The sequence below is a fragment of the Saccostrea echinata genome, unplaced genomic scaffold (assembly GCF_033153115.1).
Source record: "Saccostrea echinata isolate AGI-Se365-2 ecotype Australia unplaced genomic scaffold, CSIRO_AGI_Sech_v1 ptg000059l, whole genome shotgun sequence".
NCBI lineage: Eukaryota > Metazoa > Mollusca > Bivalvia > Ostreida > Ostreidae > Saccostrea > Saccostrea echinata.
The window spans coordinates 1,154,407-1,173,993 of NW_026889808.1; the positions used below are offsets into that span (position 1 = coordinate 1,154,407).

Below are 19,587 nucleotides of genomic sequence, written 5' to 3' on the forward strand. Positions count from 1 at the left end.
TCTAATTAATGGCATCAGTCCTATCCTCAATTCAACTGTTGTATCTTAATTATATAATACTTTTCCGTTGTGTTATTAATTTTTGCAGTTCGGTATTAACCAAAACAGCAACAACAACAAAATACAATTTACATCTCATTGGTTGTCCATTTCATTTGATGATTAATTTGAGTGCTTACTATTCACGTCAGCGTCGCAAAAATCTCATACATTGCAATTTGAATGAAATAAAATTTTATTGTATTCATATAAGTATAGTAAAAATACATTTTTTTAAATATAAATTATGTACTAAAACACAGTAACAGGTATCTAGTATGCTTGCGTTTACCACGCAGATGTATCAAGAAAGATAACTCCAATTAAATTTACGGTATTTTCGGCGATACTATGTTACAGGAATCAACAAAAAAAGAAAAGAAAAGAAAGAAAAAAAAACAAAAAAAAAACAAAAACAAAAACAAAAAACAAAAAAAAAAACAAAAACAACAACAACAAAACAAAAGAAAAGAAAAACAAAAACAAAAACAATACAAAAACAAAAACAAACAAACAAATAACCAAAACCAAACCAAACCAAAAAAAAAAAAAAAACAAAAAAAACAAAAAAAAAAAACAAAAAAAAAAAACAAACAAAACAAAACAAAACAAAACAAACAAAAAAAAAAACCTTTATGGGTTGCATACTTGTACAGAGTATACATGTAATATTTTCCAAGAACTTCAACCCCGCAATAATTTTCAGACAAAATATGGGACTTGTCTATAGTAACTATGGACATGCAGAACCCTGCACTTAAATTCACCCACTCTGTAATAAAAATATGAACATAAAACAGCAGTGTGAAAGAATGTACAGAAAATGCACCCACTATGGATCTAAGTACTGAAAGTAACCCCATACTGTAATATTTTACACAATGTGTCTCTCAATTGTATAGCGTCTGCTTGTCTGTCTGTAAACAATTTTTCAAAACGCAACTCCTCCTACAGTTTAGTCTGATTTCAATATAGCTTGGCACACGAGTAGACTACACTAAGACACATAATTCTGTAAATGAAGTTTTGATTTCGATGAACGGTGTTGCTATGGTTACTAAAACTAGAAATTTCTGTGAAATTCTTTCAAAACCCTACTCCTCCTACAGTTTTGGTCTGATTTCAATATAACTTACCACACAAGTAGACTACACTAAGACACATAATTAAGGAATGTTTTTAAGTTTTGTGTGAGTTACTGGTATGTAAATCACACAGACTTGTCACGTAGCATATTTCATGAAGCGTGCTAGCGCTTCATGAAAAATATGCGTACGTGCAAGTCTGTGTGATTTACACACCAATAATTCACACTAAACTTAAAAACATTCCTTATATTTACATTTTATGGGATTAAATGCACCAAAAATGTACTAAATGTTTGAATTTCTCGCTGCCCTATATCGTCATATTTTTATTAACGTCACTGTAGCCTCATTGTGACGTCACTTTAGCGCAAGTTTCTTCCTGTATATTTCTACGCTTGAAAGTACACAAAATGGCTTTCAAATCAATTTCATGGCTTAGTAGAAAAACACAGCTAATGAAAATATTTCTGTGTATCGGTTTTTGGTTTCAGTGAACGGTGCTGCCATGGTTACTAAAAATAGAAATTTCTGTGAAAAACTTTCAAAACGCTACTCCTCCTACAGTTTTGATCCGATTTCAATATAACTTGGCACACAAGCAGACTACACTAAGATACATAATTGACTTAATTTATTTATTTTTTTTGATTTTGTTGAATGCTGTTGCCATGGTTACTAAAATCAAAATTTCTGTAAAATGTTTTTAGAAGGCTACTCCTCCTACAGTTTTGATGATTGCAATAAATCTTGCCACAAAAAGAGACTAAACCAAGGATCATTATTCTGTTTATTGCTGTTGCAAAGTTTCAAGTCCAAGTGCTATTTTTATCTTCATTTGTTATAAGTACAAACCAGTAGAGCTACAGTCTCATCAGAGACTTCTGGTTTTGTTTCTTTTTCTGTAAAAATAATTTAACACAGAGGTGTATAAAATACAATGATATCAAATCTTTATTTTCAACCTCACAGTTGTATGTACTGTCTAGTGTTGCAGTCAGAAAATTATATTTTTCAAAACTTCTTTTGTAAAAATGCAGTAAACACATCAAGGATGCATCACAAAACAGCATTCCTAAATCTAGGTCCCTGATACTCAGTATCTGGTCACAATAAAATAAAAAATAAATTTTCTTTAAGTACATTTGCTAAATTCTTGCATATACTGACTAAAGCTGGAGATTTTGTTACATGTAGCTGCCTACTCAAAGAGTTTGTGAATGTTATACACTCAAATGAATGGAAACAGATGTTCAGCAGAAAAGTTCATAAACTGAACTGAACATTTTTCTAAAAAGAAAACTATAAAGTCCTGTCATTTTGATTAAGTCAAGACACTGTGATGCTGGCAAAATTAACAAAATGAATATCTGAAATATACTTGTAAATGATAAAAAGCTGTGTCTCACCATACAGTATACACACATACTTCAATATATTGACTAGGTTTAAATTGCAACAAATGTATCACAACACTAATTATTGGTACATGTAATGTATCCAAAACTATATAAATACATGTAACAGCTTTAATCAGATCATACAAATATAAGTTCAATTTGACATGGCAGTGTCTTAGGGTTTAACAAATAACACAGGGTAATATGTTTTCTCTTTTTTAAGTTGTATTGCCCAATGCCCAGAGCTAAAGACCAGCAGAACTGACCGCTGTGTCTACATCATACACTACAATTATCAGAGTTATTCCTCCAACTTGTGTACAAATATATAAACTGTCATAATATTGCTGCATATCAAAATATATGTACAGATCTAAATTCTGCCACCAATATAAACATAAATTATATTTTGAAAACTGACACAGTTTTCAAAAAAATGTATAAATCGCATCTTTTTCAGATCCAGGCACATTGCAGAGCATGATATGAAAAAAAAATTGCACCAAGACATTTAGCATTAAAACTGAGTATATTACTACAAAATATAATCTTGTCAAGTAATAATCCAAAAATAAATATGTCAAGACTTTTTGCTGGAAAATTTAGAAACTCTTCCATTGCTAAAATTAACAATCATAACAGATATATTGTCTAGGGAACCCCTGTAGTAGGCCTGTAATACAAGGCTTTTAGCACCAAAGAGAGGCTCGTCCAGGCGATCTTTAAGGAAGTCTACCGCTTCCTGATTGGAGAACACATCCCACAAACCGTCCGAGGCTAAGATCATAAAATAGGGCTGAAGAAACCGGAGGTTAAAGGTCAGAATATCTGGAACAGCAGTCAACATTTTTGTGTCTTTGAGGGGAAAGTCCCCCAAGGCTCTAGAGGTGGCCAGGACCCCTGCCACCCTCCAGACTCCGTTAAAACTGATAAAGCCCCCCACCTCCTTAATTCTTTGTCTTTCCTTTACCTGGAAATTAGTAACATTATCAATCGTTAAACATTATCAATCATTAAACATTATCAATCATTAAACATTCAAAAGATTAATTCTAGAACAGTGTTTTTTATCCATATTTTAAAAGCAATCTTTTCCAATCCATTTTGAGAAGAATTTGAAATTTAAAAAAAAAATGGGAAAACACAGTTAATTTGGGGGGAAATGACCAAATTTTCAATGGTAAAATGCATCTACACACATATTTAGATGTGATTTGGGGTTGTGAAAAACACTGTTGAAACACCTATTTAACAATGTTTGTTAATTCAAATTGTTTCAGTGATAAAATTCCTGCAGACATACATGTAAGCAGCTCTAACATACTCAGTATTCAACAGTAATAGCTTCTTTGGAGTTACAATTATATAACATCTTGGACAGTCCTAAATGGTCTTATTTTATAGCAGTGCAAGAAAACATCATTTTGTTTCAGTTTAGAATACTTGTTCAAGTCATGAACTTGGTGGGAAGCATTATAGTCCTAACTGTAAAACCATATATAATTACGTTGTATGGTTTATGGTCATAAGACAGAGGTATCGCTGTTCCATTTTTATCACAGAGTACGCCCCTGGAATCACCAACATTGGCCACTGTTAGGATATCCCCTCGCAGAAATGCAAACAATGCTGTGGTACCTAAATAAAAAATATAAAAGTGGTGCAAAATACCACATAAAAATAACCAAATAGTGCAGTCATACCTTAAGACTAAAAATGTCACAATCATATCAAAATCAGTGAGTGGTTCTTCTAAAATAAGAAATATAAGTCCCCCCCCCCCCCCCCCAACTAAAAAATTTGAACTCTTGGTCAATGGTTGAAGTTTCTGCACATAAAAAAAACACATAATACATTTCTTCTCATATTAATAAATTATTATATGAATGACAAATTAAATCCTTCCAAAGCCAATATGGAACTCATAGAGCCAGCTCTTACAACTGGTTTCTGTGGTACTGAGTGGATAGGAGTCTTGCACTCCCAGGCCCGTAGGAAGCAATTTCAGTTGGGGGAGGGGGCACAGCCATACATTTTCAGTTGAGGGGGCATTCAACTGACAAGCAGAAAAAAAAGGTCATCAACTACCAAAAATTCCTTGACAAGCAAAAAAAAAAAAAAAGGTCATTAGACGTTCTTATTGAGGGCGCACAAGCATATAGTATCTACATTTACTATAGTAATCTATATATCGGCAAAATTATTGGGGGACACAGCCCTCTGTGCCCCCCCCAGTTCCTATGGCTTTGACTCCCCCATGATGGGACTCCAATCCATCATAGGTTAACACCCAGCATAAGCCAGTACTCATTTTCAGGTGGGTGGACTTTAGTCATTGTAGATAAAGTGCCCTGTCCAAGGACATAACACAACATCTAGTGCTGATAGTGGGATTGTACCAGTGATCTTTTGGTTAGTGACTAAACACTTACGACCACTGAGCTATGTTTACCATGTGTGAATGATAAGCAAGCTACAGGGGGTAATAATTCATCACATGACCTTCCCTGATAATCACATGACTTTACCTGATATGTCAGAATTATTCCTAGCAATCTGCATCAGCTGTGTATCCACTCGTAACACCTCCTCTATTATCATCTCAGTAAAATTCCCGGTCTGGTCGTCTAACGAGGAACTCATTATCCGAATCATTAAGTACTTAAAGAGAGTTTTCTCTGTAAAATCAGCAGCAAACTGTAAAACAATAAGAAAACAAATCAACAATATTCTGAAACTTACCAATGAAAGATGAGAAAACATAAAACTACTGTAAGACAATGGAAGACATTCCTGTTATGTTTGTAATAGGAAGGCAGAAAATATGACAAGTCAGGATTCAAACCTGTGTCCCCTGAACCTAAGACAAGTGCTCTACCAGCTAAGCTATCTGGTCACTGGCAATCAAACCTATCATACTGCTCCAAAATAAGGGTTACTCAAATAATATTAAAAATTTTTGTTCTCACATGAATAGGTTGGCTTTATCTCATGAGTGACTTTACCGTACCTCCCCTCCATGTCCATCAAAAATGCCATAAATAGATGTCCCAGTTTCTTCCAGGTCTATGACGATGTTAAACCTGTCCTCCATGTGGGGCCTCCTCCCCTGTATAGCGTAGGCTGCCGCTCCCTCTTTCTGTAGTTCCCATGACACTCCAGTAGACTGCTGCGGCATGAAAACATTGTGGTGTTTATTTGTCTGTCAAGAAGTAGATCATCAATGCAAACACACACAGGGAACAATTTAGAGCATGAGGTATGTCCATGTGTGATTTGTTCATTTATATACAAAAACCATAAAAGATTGCAAAAAAATTGAAAATAAGTGAGTCTTTAGTTTTCATTTTCTTTTTTTTTAATCATTTATTATTTTTTAGCTGTAAAAAAAGCAAAGTAAGCAAATATGGCTCACTAGTACCTGAACAATTCTTTTATTGTGATATATTTACATTTGCAAATGTTTTCTTTTATATAACACTATTAAAAGCAACGCGTATCTATATTCGTATAAACACAGGTTCCTCGCGTCATAAACGTTCGACGTAATTTTCTCAGTGACGTCATAAAGGGTCGACGCGCAATCAGTTGATTAGTACGTGCCGTTGAGTTTGAAAAATAAAACATTTCACGCGTTAAAAATTTTTATCAGGAAAATATAAAATATGGATAAGTCATAAATGTAAATTATAAGTAATAATGTATCATTTTTAAACATCTATCGGGATATAACAGGGATTTATCAGTACCTTCTCAGGGGCCGAAATTCGGCCCCATTCCCAATTGAAAATGAGTTCAGTTTTTCCCAATTTGGCAGTATTTTTTCCCAATTGGTGAACAATGCTTTTATATTTAATTATCTTGGAAAAACACAAGGAAAATTGTCAGATTGTATGTAATTTTCATCTATTTAAGTCATTTAGCAAAGCTACAGTCATAACACATGTTTAAAAACACTGTAAAAACATCGCCAACTTTTAATCCGAATTTCCTCCGTTTTTCTGAAAATGGTGATATTGTGTAATTATATAGATTTATTAAGTTATTTCTACATACTCAATTGATCTACGAGTGAATGGTAAGGAATGTAGGCATTATTTCAAATAGAAAAAAATATTTTCAATGCATTAATACATATATTAAAGAGGACTTTGAGAAAATATATACTTGCAGAAGGTTTATATTTTCCAGAAACAGATTCTGTATACGTAATGACCTAAAGTGGAATCTCATACACACATGTACTACCCTAAGTTGTATAAACACTTTATACTCATTGAAGTCAATTTTACTTTTATTAGTCTGTTATTCATAATTGATCTTGTATGAAGTTGGATCATATATAATTGTCTGTTTGGTTGCCCAAATTAGAGTTCATGCTGAAATATTAAATGAATTACACCTGAATACATGATTTAAGCAACATTTTAAATTTTTCCCAATTTCATCAAAAAGCCGATAATTATTTCCCAATTCCCCAAAAATGGCATTTCCCAAAATAGGCTGATAAATCCCTGTATAAATACGGGTTGGTACGAGATCAAATTTACCATAAAGCCCTTCGGGCTTTATGGAATTTGATCTCGTGACCAACCCGTATTTATATTCCGATAGATGTTTAAAAATGATACATTATCTCTTAATTATACCTGCATGATATGTGTCATGAATATTCATAAACACTGCTAACAGGCTAATGACCAGGTGACAGGTAAGCAGTTGGAACAAAAGCCAAAGGTAAAATCCGAGATTATCTATCATACACATTTATAACTTTTATGCTTACACCTGACATTTCACTGACCTTATTTTTTACGGCATCGTTTCTATTCTCTCTGGAGGGGAATATGTACCTCCACAGGGGGTTCGAATTGTAGACAGAGTGATACAAGAAAAACACCAGGCACAGAAACAACAAAGCTTCGACACTGAACAGGTACTTCCTCAGAAATCTACTGAGGAGGGATACAACAGTCATTCTGTCATCGCGAGGGATGTGTTCAGGAGAGCATCGTCTGATGGTCCCATTCGCAAGAGAGCCGAGAGGATGCTGTTGTCAAGAAATGAAAGATGGCGGTAAAACTAGTGGAAAGAATTGCCTTCGAGTTTACAATTATAAAAGATCAGGAGCAATTGAATTTTGCTAATTTTAATGTTTTTCAAATGAAATAAAACCATGCTTATGATATGAAACAAAAAATAAATATTGAGTCACTTATATTGTTCGTAATACACTATTAAAAGTGCCACATCCTGAATGTAGATGTACCCAATGCTTTGTATGGGTTTCCAGATATTTCGGGCCTTTGCTAGTTCGGCCCTATTAACTATTGATGATCATAAAAATCAAAAATCTCTGAAATTGGCAGTTTTATAAATCGTATTTCAATGCTTTTATTTACATTGAAAAAAGTTTTTTTAACTGTGAATTTCAGCGATTTTTATTTTAATGAGTACATGTATATATCAGGTATATTTAGACAGACATACACAAAATACAAAACCTTCCGTTGCATTAAACCGAGCCCCTAAAGGTTTCTGTCAGTAAAACATGTAAATGTTTTAGCTCATATTATTGGGTTAATTAAAACAATTATGACAGAAACAAGTGCCTGTGGATATTACGCATAAATGAATGAATAAACGCATAACTTTCGCGGAAGAATAAAAGTTTTGCGAATAAATTGGAAACTAATTAAAAAAAATTAAAATAAAAAATAATTTAAAAAAAAATAGATAAACAAACAAATAATAATAATAATAATAATAATAATAATAATAATAATAATAAAACAAAATAAAATTAAAACAAAAACAAAGCAAAAGAAACGAACAAAGTGCCCAAACACACAAACACAAAAATCCATTTAAGACTGTTGGATACATGGTGTATTTTGTGTATCGTGTGTTTTTCATGTCTGATTAAACACACTTCAAAATAAAAAAAAAAAAAACGCTGAAATTTAATTGCATTTTAAAAAGATATCATATTTCTATATATATGAAAAAGTGGACCATCCGCACAAATGGTGAGCAGATTTTACATATATGCACATTTTGCACCAGGATGCATTTTAGCGCATTTGAACGGTATTGGGGAGAGATTTGCTCGTGAGCATTTTTACTCCTAGTGTAAAATTTACATCTAGTCAAATTAGGTGTAAAATTAACTTTTACATACGAGTTAATTTACTCCTGGTGTATCTTCGGTGATGTGAACGCGTAGCAAAATTTACAAATACAAATACAAATATTTATTGGCACAAACACAATTACAATAATTGGCAAAGGCCCACTGAACATCATTAGATAATGTTTACATAATTTTTATGTAGTATTATGTAATTGACTTCTATGTTCAAAACAGTCTCTAATAAATTTCACAGTAACTTTTAAGACGTTATGTATATAACTGTTTACATATAATTGTAACATGTATCTTTCATTGTAAAGATTAATATTTTTCTTTGTTATGTTATAAATATTTCTAAAGTATGTGTTTCTTAGCTTAGAATAAGATTTACAGTGAAAAGAAAATGAATTTCATCCTCAATCACATCAATATTGCAAGCATTACAACGTCTTTCATTTGTTGGTGTGGAATATATCTACCACTTCCTATTGCAAGTTTATGTGCACTAAACCTAATTCTACTAAGAGAGGATCTCTGAGATCTTTTTCTGAGTAAATCAACAAATAGACTTCTTTTTCTTGAGAATAATTTTTTATAGAATTCAAGTTTTTCTGAACGAAAGATTTTTATGCCCCCGTAATCGAAGATTCGGGGGCATATAGTTTTTGCCCTGTCCGTCTGTCTGTCTAGCTGTCTGTCTGTCTGTCCGCAAAAACTTTAACCTTGCCCATAACTTTTGGTTGGTTGGAGCTATGGCTTTCATATTTCACGTGTGTATTCCTTGTGACAAGACCTTTCTTTGGGTACTATAAAATTTGACCTTTTGACCTGGACCTTGGAGTTTGACCCACTTTTGAAATTTTTTTTAGACTTTAACCTTTGCCATAACTTTTGAATAGTTGGTGCTAGGGCTTTCAAACTTCACATTTATATTCTTTGTGACAACTCCTTCCTTCACATACCAACAACTTTGACCCTTTGACCTTGGAGTTTGACCTACTTTTGAAAAAAAAAAACCGTTAGCCTTGGCTATAACTCTTGAACGGTTAGAGCTAGGGCTTCCATCCTTCACATATGTAATCCTCGTTACTCGGACTTCCTTTGAATACCAACAACTTTGACCCTTTGACCTTGGAGTTTGACCTACTTTTGCAAAACTTTAACCTTGGCCATAACTTTTGAACGGTTGGTGCTAGGGCTTTCATACTTCACATATATATGTAATCGTTGTGACAAGACCTTCCTTATGATAACAACAACTTTGACCATTTCACCTTGGAGTTTGACCTACTTTTGAAAGACTTTAACGTTGTTCATAACTTTTGAATGGTTGGTGCCAGGGCTTTCATATTTCACATGTGTATTTCTTGTTAGAAGGCCTTTCCTTGGGCACTATTAATTTTGACCATTTGAACTTGACCTTGATGTTTGACGTACTTTTGAAAACCTTTAAATTTTTCCATATCTATTCAATCGTTGCTGCTAGGGTTTTATATTTCGCAGGTATATTCCTCGAAAAAGACCTTACTTTGGGTACCAACATATTTGATTTGCATTTGAGAAAGTTTAACCTTTGCTATAAGTTGCCATACGGGGGCATCAGTGTTTCACAAACACATCTTGTTGATGTTTGCTCTTGAGTGCACTGGTCAATAATTCTTTGTTTTATGCTGGGTAAAAGGTGTTGAATGGAACCTTTATATTTTGCAATGTTTGAAAATCCCAGATTATCTAGAATAGAAAATAATTTCTTAGTCCAAGAATTGCAATTACTTGTGGATTGGTAAAGTTTAAAAGCCAAAGAATCAGAAATTTTCAGGTGATTCCAATATTTAATACTCGAGAATGAAATTTTAGACCAAAGTGGTAGTCTTTTAAGTTCTGCAAGACAACCAGTATTGGGTGTTTTGCAATGCACTCCAAGGATATCTTTAATAAATTTTAAGTGAAATTTTTCTATGTCTGAAATATCTTTGAATGAGAGAATCCACTCCCCATATTTCACTACAATAGAGAAGAACTGGAAGTACAATAGCATCAAAAAGTTTTTCTAAAAGCTTACAAGGGTTACATGTATCAAAACCAATAATTCTTTTCATTTTAAAACATGCTTTTCTAGCTTTTTCAATAAGCACAACTGTTGCTAAATTAAACCTCCTATTACATGTACATTTCATCGTATTACCTAAATAGCAATATTTTGGTACAATTTGTATTGTATTACCATTAAAATAAAATTCATTCCCTTGAGGCTTGCCATTCGAGTTAAATATCATAACTTTGGATTTATCTACATTGACTTGCAGTTTCCAATTTAAACAATAGTAACTGAGAATATCAAGGCTAGTTTGTAAACCACTTTTGCTTTCAGAAAAGATTATAATATCATCAGCATATAAGAGACAATTTACATGGATATTGTTTACCTGCACAGGGTCATATATTCCATTTTTCAAGTCACTGACAATACCATCAATAAATACATTAAAGAGCGTGGGGCTTAAGACATCTCCTCCACACTCAGAATTGAATACATCACTTAATCCATCAGAAAATTTGATTCTACTTATTTTGTAACTATACATAGAAAATAAAATATTAAACATTTTTTGGGAAATATTAGATTCAAGAAGTTTATAAATAAACCTAATCTCCATACAGTGTCAACTTTTTTGTTTTTTGTTTTTGTAATGGTCAATTATTGTTTTACACAAGGCTAGAGATATTTAAATTATCAATGAAATATTGCATCAATGATTTCCTTAAAATGATTCTTTTTTAATATTAGATGGAGCAGTGATCTTCTGTTGTAATATTAAGTCCAATTATCATTTAAAGTAGCATTTAAACCATCGTCTCAACATCAGGTTTTCTTTTCAAGAAAGAGGAAAATGACGACGTAATTGTTTTGTTCATAACTTGACACGAAAACCTCGCAGATATTATGCTGGGTTCTTGTTGCTTTTTGTACAATTGTTCAGCGACAATATCTCGGAATCTTCCTAGGTTCATTACATTGGTCGCCTCACTAAATAACTAGGTAAAGTACCAAAGTACATTGTGAAGCATCTTTGCTAGCCAACGGTCTACTCTACTACAAGTAGATTTCGGATCGGAAACCCTTGGCTAGCGAAGATCAGGCCCGTAGGAAGCAATTTCAATTGGGGGGGGGGGGAGGGGGGGCACAGTCATATATTTTCAGTTGGGGGCACAATCAACTTCCAAAAGTTCCTTGACAAGCAAAAAAAAAGGGGGTGGCATCAGACGTTTTATTGAGGGGGCACATGCATATAGTAGCTATGCTTTCTATAGTATACTATATATCGGCAAAATTGGGGGGGGGGGGGCGTAAACAAGCAGACACTGCGAAGACCGCAATATAAAACTTCCACATATGGCAGCAGAAGTTCAGATGTGGCTGTAGCGTCCCTCTGGAACTGTCTACCTTCATATCATCTGTGCACACTCTTAAAAGATATCTTTAAACCCATCTTTTTAGGGATGCATTTTGTTAATTTTTTTTTCATTGACAGGGATTCTTTTTTCAAGTGATAATTTATGTAAGATCATGTCAGTGACTCTTAAACTGATTATTTTATTGTAATTATTTTTTTCTGCTCGTACTGTATTTTAATTCTTATTTTAAAACCTAATATCCGTCAACTATTTCATATTTTAAATTTTTATAATTGTAATAAATACTGAATTTTTATCTCTGATGTCATTCAACACTCCTTTCAATCCTTATAATGTTTTTTTTTTTTTTATATTTAGAAATGTATTTTTACTAAATGAAATCCCACGCAATTTAAGCGCGGGAAATTGAATTCATACCACTACCGACAGAAAATATTATTGTAGTTATACTGACAGCCTACAGGCCCACAGGCTTATAGCAGGAAGAAATACTTTGTTCAAAATCCCGCATGAAGTACATGTACGTCCCCCACCCCATCCTCCTTTTTGTAAAAAACTTGAAAAATAACAAATTCAATAATTGACGTTTATTGTGAAACCTGTTATACTATGTTATGGATTTCGTACTTCCGATGCTCTTATTTCATTTCCGTCAAGGATATAAGCAGCGAATATGCACATTTTACTGATAAATTGATTTGCGGAGGGGGGGGGGTGTAAAAATTCATAGGTACTTGGGTCTTGGTTTATGAATATTTATGTACCTTATTGATATTTAAAATATGTACTTTACTTTTTTTCTACATATCAATTAGGTACATACAGTCATGCATATTTATAAACCAAGACCCAAGTACAGGATCTGTGTAAAAATTAGCTATTAACGCCCTATGGATAGGCTGAGTATTTGATACAAAAGACTGTATTCAGAGAAAAAACTTAAATGTATTGATTAAAGGACAAAATTTTACACCTTTAATGGTATTTGAAAATACCTTATTAATTAATTTTCTCTTTTCATGTAAGCAAGTTTATAACGAAGTATATGTTCATGCAGCTACATGTATAATCACCTCGTTTTTTTCTTTTTAACATCGGACTTGATGCTATATGATGTTCTAGAAGATTCCGTCAATATTAAGATCGGTGAATGACGAAAATAATTTGAACATTTCCCTTTTTAATTGGTTATCATAACTTATTTCTTTTACATCATTTGAATCAAGTTTTGATTGAATAATTCAGTGATGACTTTTTACGAAATAAATAAACAGTAAAAATTATTGCTTATTGTCAGTTTCATTAGAAATTGCCTGGAACTTAGATCCGCCAACCGGAAACGCCACCGTACTCACGTTTTAGCTATTTCATGGCTGTTTATAGAAAATGTAAGTAGATTTTTGATTTAATTTATGATACTTACTATGTGAGTGAAATCTAAATATAGTTTACGGACATAATCTTGTATATAGCGTATTGTTAGTGGAGTAAGAAAGAACTCTGGTTCACCCGTTTCCGAGTTTATTTGCAAAATTTATTAATTTATAAGTATAGATTTTTTATTTTTTGAACATGCGCTTTAGAGTGATTATTTCCTATTATACTGACTATGAAATGTTCTCTGACTTCATTAATTAATACATTGATATGAATATTAAAAAAATAGTATTAGGTTCCATAGTTAGGTATCTCCATACAATGTAAAAATTGTGTTTAGGAAATAAACGCTTCTATAACATGTTTAGACCTAAACGTGTATAGAATTGTGTTTAACAACTAAACACATGTCTTGACATATTTTATACCTAAACGCGTTTAGAAATTAAACACGTTTTACTGTAAAGTGCAGAGTTATCTTCTTAATTTGAGCGCCTATCTAAACAAAGAAAACACAGGTGACTATCAAAGAAAGACAATTATGCGCATTGAAAAACATATACTTTTTGTGCCTTAATTTACAAGAGTGTTTTTTCAAATGTTTTTTGGGACGTGGAGACCAGTCCTTCGGATGAGACCGTATAAACCGAGGTCCCGTGTCGCAGTAGGTGCTGACACGACAAAGATCCCTCACTGCTCAATGGCCGTAAGTGCCGAGTATAGGACAAAATTTGCAGCTCTCCACCGGCAAGTGGTGGCGTCTCCATATGAGTGAAAAATTCTCGAGAGGGACGTTAAACAAAATACAATCAATCAATCAATCAAATGTTTTTCTTCAGGTACAAATTATACTTTTGATGTGTTTAGATATTAAATACTTCTGCTGTTCTGTGTTTAGAAATTAAACACTTGTGTTTATGTATTTAGATATGTTTAATTTCTAAGCACAGAAGTGTTTAAATGCTAAACACTTCTAAGACAATATATTAAGAAATATTACATCTTCAGGAATTAAACATATAAAAAGGAGTTGACAACAAAGTGTTTAGAAAAGTGTTTGAATTGTAAACACATTTTTTACAGTGTACATATTGTATGACTAATGGTAATTTGTTTCAAGTTTGATAATTTTTGGTTAATACAGTTTGTTAGAAGAAAAATATAGATTTCCCTTCTACATTACTGTTTAAAAATTGCTTGTCCCACGCTTATGAATGCCCCTAAAATTACCTGTCCCATCATGCTTTGCACACTGCTGATAAATATTGCCTGGTTCCTAACATCGGTCCTAGCATTCAGTTGCTTCCAAGATTCAATGTAGAGAACGATATTCATTACTAAAAATTTCGTATAGCAAATCAATACCACTGCCGTTAATGAAGCGTGTCAATATCACTGCCGTTAATGAAGCGTGTCAATATCACTGCCGTTAATGAAGCGTGTCAATATCACTGCCGTTAATTAATGAAGCGTGTCAATATCACTGCCGTTAATGAAGCGTGTCAATATCACTGCCGTTAATGAAGCGTGTCAATATCACTGCCGTTAATGAAGCGTGTCAATATCACTACCGTTAATGAAGCGTGTCAATATCACTACCGTTAATGAAGCGTGTCAATTTCTTACGTTTCCAAAGTACCCTTTACTGTTAGTGTTGATCTAAACTAAACTGAACTACATTGTCTCTTAGTTACCACCAATGTTGTACATATCCTATAAGAGAAAACTTTAATAAAAATTGAAAGTGAAATCCATCTCCTTTGTAATTTTAACCATTTCCCTCCAACTTTTCGATATTTTTTTGCTTTTAGTATAAAATAATAATAATAAAAAAATTTATAATTTATTGCATTTAGTTACAGAATCACCATTTCACAAGATGCACAGGATAACAGAGTGTACACAAATGGGTTGATCAAAATCAGGGTAGATCTATTCATGCTTCCTGGGATAACAAAATTCAAATATTTAGACTTTATTTAGAATTGGAAATACAAAATTACCAATTGAGACTTGTAGATAGTTTAACATCCTTAGAGAGGATGGAATTTGAGAATTATGCAACTGCAGTGAAATCGGGAATGAATTTCATAACTTTTTTAAATGTACTTCTGTATCTATAGAGAATTCAAGAGTTATGTACTTGCCAAAATATTTTCAATCGAATCCAGATGTTTTGAAATTTGAAATGCTTTTTAATGTAACAAATATTAATCAATTTAGCAAAATGTGTAAATTGCTGTAGATATATAATTGAGAGAGTTGACTCTCTTCGTTGGTATTACACTCTGTTATCCTGTGCATCTTGTGAAATGGTGATTCTGTAACTAAATGCAATAAATTATAATTTTTTTTATTATTATTTTATACTAAAAGCAAAAAAATATCGAAAAGTTGGTGGGAAATGGTTAAAATTACAAAGGAGATGGATTTCACTTTCAATTTTTATTAAAGTTTTCTCTTATAGGATATGTACAACATTGGTGGTAACTAAGAGACAATGTAGTTCAGTTTAGCTTAGATCAACACTAACAGTAAAGGGTACTTTGGAAACGTAAGAAATTGACACGCTTCATTAACGGTAGTGATATTGACACGCTTCATTAACGGCAGTGATATTGACACGCTTCATTAACGGCAGTGATATTGACACGCTTCATTAATTAACGGCAGTGATATTGACACGCTTCATTAACGGCAGTGATATTGACACGCTTCATTAACGGCAGTGATATTGACACGCTTCATTAACGGCAGTGATATTGCATTTGCTATACGAAATTTTTAGTAATGAATATCGTTCTCTACATTGAATCTTGGAGGTTCGTCACGGTCGCCATCTTGAATTTTTCAGTTCAGCTACTTCGCCTCGATTTTTAGTCTACAATGTGTTTAAAATTAACGGATACAACCCTTTCCCTCAAGTACTTACTTTAACTATGCCTCCACTTTCGGGCAATTCAACTCAAATCACATTAAATCCTCTCTAATTCTTAAAATGTTGCTTCAAACTCAGTCTACTGCTACCGATTCCGTAAAACTTAGAAAAGGGAGGCCGGAAGTTGATGTTGTTATGTAAATTGAAATTTCCTCTACTTAAATTTCATTGGTTAAAAGAAATATGACGTTTTGCGGGAAAAATCATGCCAAGACGGTAACAAACCTTTTCGACATGTTGAATGTTGAGCAGGCTGATGCTTTCCATAATCATCAGAAATAATATGTGAATTTTTTTTCTTTTATTTTGTTGAAGAAAAAATCACGAGGAAATAAAAATTATGCTTGGTCCTGGAATTCTGGTTACTAACTTCTCGTGTAAACCAGACCCTTTGCATTCTGCGTGTAAACCAGACCCTTTGCATTCTGGCATAAATATTTCTTCCCTATTATGGTACTATTTTCAGTGTTTGGAAGCGATGAAAATTATAAAAAAGAAGGACAGATATGTGTATGTTTTATTTTTCATCACAGTGGTGAACTGGACCAGATCACTGAACCTCCATGTCCCCTCTTTCTACTGGCGAGAAGCTGTCTTTGCAAGTACGCAAGTGCGTTACTACACATCGTTTAAAAAAAATCTAGGTCTGAGAGAGAGAGAGAGAGAGAGAGAGAGAGAGATTGTTGAGAGAAAAAAATATTAGCATCATCCGGCAAATATTTCTGTTTCAAATAATTAATTGTCGTTATTTCGAATCAAATTCTATATTACTACGTCTATTTGAAATCTTTTATTGAATCATTGCCAAATCCAAATTAATCATTAATCTATAGTAAGTGTTCTATAACACATTAATAATTCTATAAGACCTTTGAGAAATTAAGTTTAATTTTCGTCAAATGGCTTGATCAAATAGTAAACTGGCGGATTTAGAGGGGGGCAGGGGACCCGCCCCTCCCTTTGTGTCCAAAATATACATAAGATTTAATAAAGCAGTTTTTTTTTGTGTGTGTGTGGCTGTGAGCCCCTACCCTGACCCCAAACTGCCCCCCCCCTTTCAAGATTCCTGGATCCGCCACTATAGTATATGATTTTAAAATTATTTTTGCTACCAACATTTAAAATACTTGTTGCTGAACATTATTAATACATATTGTAACAGAGAGCAGACGATACAAATGTAGCGGTAAAAGATTCTGCATGCCTCAAGCACATTTACAATAAGTTTCCGAGAAAGTTAAACTTCGTGTTAAAAACAATATTACTGTCTTGTCTTTCATAAGAAAAGCCAAATACCATGCTATTCCCTGCAAGACCAATTGATTCCGGAGGGGGGGGGGCTGGGCTGGCAATTTTTTTCCCAGCTTTATTTCCATGTCGGTGAAGGACAATTAAAATTATTTTCAAAATCTGCCAGAACACTTTTATGTTTTGACAATATAATTTAATTTTTATTTGGATTTAAGCCCCCTTTACTTTCAGGTGTGTAACTACGCCTCTGTATGTAAAATACAGTGTATACTATTCAGCCTAAATATTTCAGTGTTTCTTAAATAGCAGCTGAAAAAAGTACACAGTTTTAGGCTAAATTTATATTTATTTGCAAACAGTTGGGGACTATAGATGTATCAGTATATATTATTAAGTTATTTATAAAATACGTACCAGTAGTCTAGAACTACTCAAGCTCCATTTTTAAACAGCTCTTAATATTAATATAACTCTCAAGATATCCACCAATCAGAAAAGGGCTTTCCCGGATTGTGACGTTCTAACATCAACTTCCGGCCTCCCTTTTCTAAGTTTTACGGAATCGGTAGCAGTAGACTGAGTTTGAAGCGACATTTTAAGAATTAGAGAGGATTTAATGTGATTTGAGTTGAATTGCCCGAAAGTGGAGGCATAGTTAAAGTAAGTACTTGAGGGAAAGGGTTGTATCCGTTAATTTTAAACACACTGTAGACTAAAAATCGAGGCGAAGTAGCTGAACTGAAAAATTCAAGATGGCGACCGTGACGAACCTTGTTATTATTATAGTATGGGGGATTTTTTATTTATGGAAAGAAAGGTTAAAAACGTCAAGCGCCTGTGATCTAAATGCTGTCAAAAGCCAGTAATATCCGCACGTAACTGTTTGCCTCTTAATGTACGCTAGATCCCATTTACCTGAGTAGCGAAGAACAACAAAGTCAATTTCCATAAAATATGCATATGTATACATGCATGTATGAAATTGAGCGTAAAATGAGCATTTGACCAGGGGTAACTTATGTTAGTATTTAAAATTAAATCCATTACATGTCTAAAAATCACATTTGTGGCGAAGTAAATACTGCTTTTTAAAGAAAAAGTTTCAGAAAAATGTTTGTACTGGAAAGAATAAGGCCCTAATTGGAAGTTGAAAACATTTTCGGCACCTATTTGGCCCCAAGGGTGAAAATGATAATCAAAAATCTACACACCTGCGGGGCACCTTTAATCAAAAGATGAAATGGCTACTGATTTCTGGAAACCAGGTTTTTATATAAAATGAAAAACGTACTTTTTCGACCCCCATTTGACCCTTAGGGTGAAAATCTAAAATTCCAAAACCGTATTGCACATCTACAAAGCACCCCCCTCCCAATCATCTTGCATGATATTAGATGGCTATTGTGTAAAATGTATGAGGAGTCCTGGGGACCAGGTTTTATCAAATAAAAAAAAAGTTTTTCGACCCCCATTTGACCCCTAGGTTAAAAGTGAATATTCCGAAATTTTGATGCTCATTTGCATGTCACCCCATCATCCACAGGTGCTTGAGGACAGGGACGCCCAGCCCCAGGTATAGACCCCAAGGCCTTTGCGACTTTCTTCTCATAAATTATCTTTGACTGACATATTTGTGATAAAATCTAACCATCACAATTCGAAAAATTGCCTAAAACAAACGTTTTATAAAAATTTCAAGTTTATCTCCCGTGTATGGAACCGCGGTCAAAACTACAAAAGGATTGAGGTTTCGAAACATTTCCGTTCAGGTTTGTTACTCTAATCCCTACTCAACCAGTACAAAAACCCAAAGACCAGGTCCTCAAGATAATCATCAATGGCCTACACCTGTCTATTGACGATAGTGCGATTTTTGAGATGTTGAACAACTTTTACGTTTTTATCGAAAGCGATCTCAAACACGAGAACATCGGGCATCCCCTTATC

At 33.5% G+C, this 19,587-nt stretch overlaps 1 protein-coding gene and 1 pseudogene across 3 annotated transcripts; both read right to left on the reverse strand.

Annotated features, from left to right (window-relative positions):
- Window positions 1–2,055: 2,055 nt before the first annotated feature.
- Window positions 2,056–7,575, reverse strand: LOC133174741 (protein phosphatase 1L-like). Of its 3 annotated transcripts, none has more exons than XM_061309826.1 (5): window positions 7,329–7,575; window positions 5,535–5,690; window positions 5,053–5,221; window positions 4,032–4,162; window positions 2,056–3,494 (listed from the first exon to the last, which is right to left on the reverse strand). In XM_061309826.1, the coding sequence occupies exons 1-5, from the start codon at window positions 7,500–7,502 to the stop codon at window positions 3,105–3,107; spliced, it is 1,020 nt and encodes a 339-aa protein (XP_061165810.1). In that variant the 5' UTR covers window positions 7,503–7,575; the 3' UTR covers window positions 2,056–3,104. The 3 variants fall into 3 exon arrangements, with proteins under 3 accessions (XP_061165810.1, XP_061165809.1, XP_061165808.1); XM_061309825.1 differs by having other exon boundaries at window positions 5,535–5,693; XM_061309824.1 differs by having other exon boundaries at window positions 5,535–5,726.
- A 1,213-nt stretch (window positions 7,576–8,788) lies between these two features.
- Window positions 8,789–10,933, reverse strand: LOC133174739 (uncharacterized; annotated as a pseudogene).
- Between the last annotated feature and the right edge of the window lie 8,654 nt (window positions 10,934–19,587).

Excerpts from the sequence above, each read along its gene's own strand:
- LOC133174741 (XM_061309824.1), bottom strand. The coding sequence starts at position 7,502 with ATGACTGTTGTATCCCTCCTCAGTAGATTTCTGAGGAAGTACCTGTTC. Across the intron at positions 4,163-5,052 it reads GAATAATTCTGACATATCAG|GTACCACAGCATTGTTTGCA; the intron begins GTAAAGTCATGT and ends TTTTTTATTTAG. Across the intron at positions 3,495-4,031 it reads ATGACCATAAACCATACAAC|GTAAAGGAAAGACAAAGAAT; the intron begins GTAATTATATAT and ends ACTAATTTCCAG.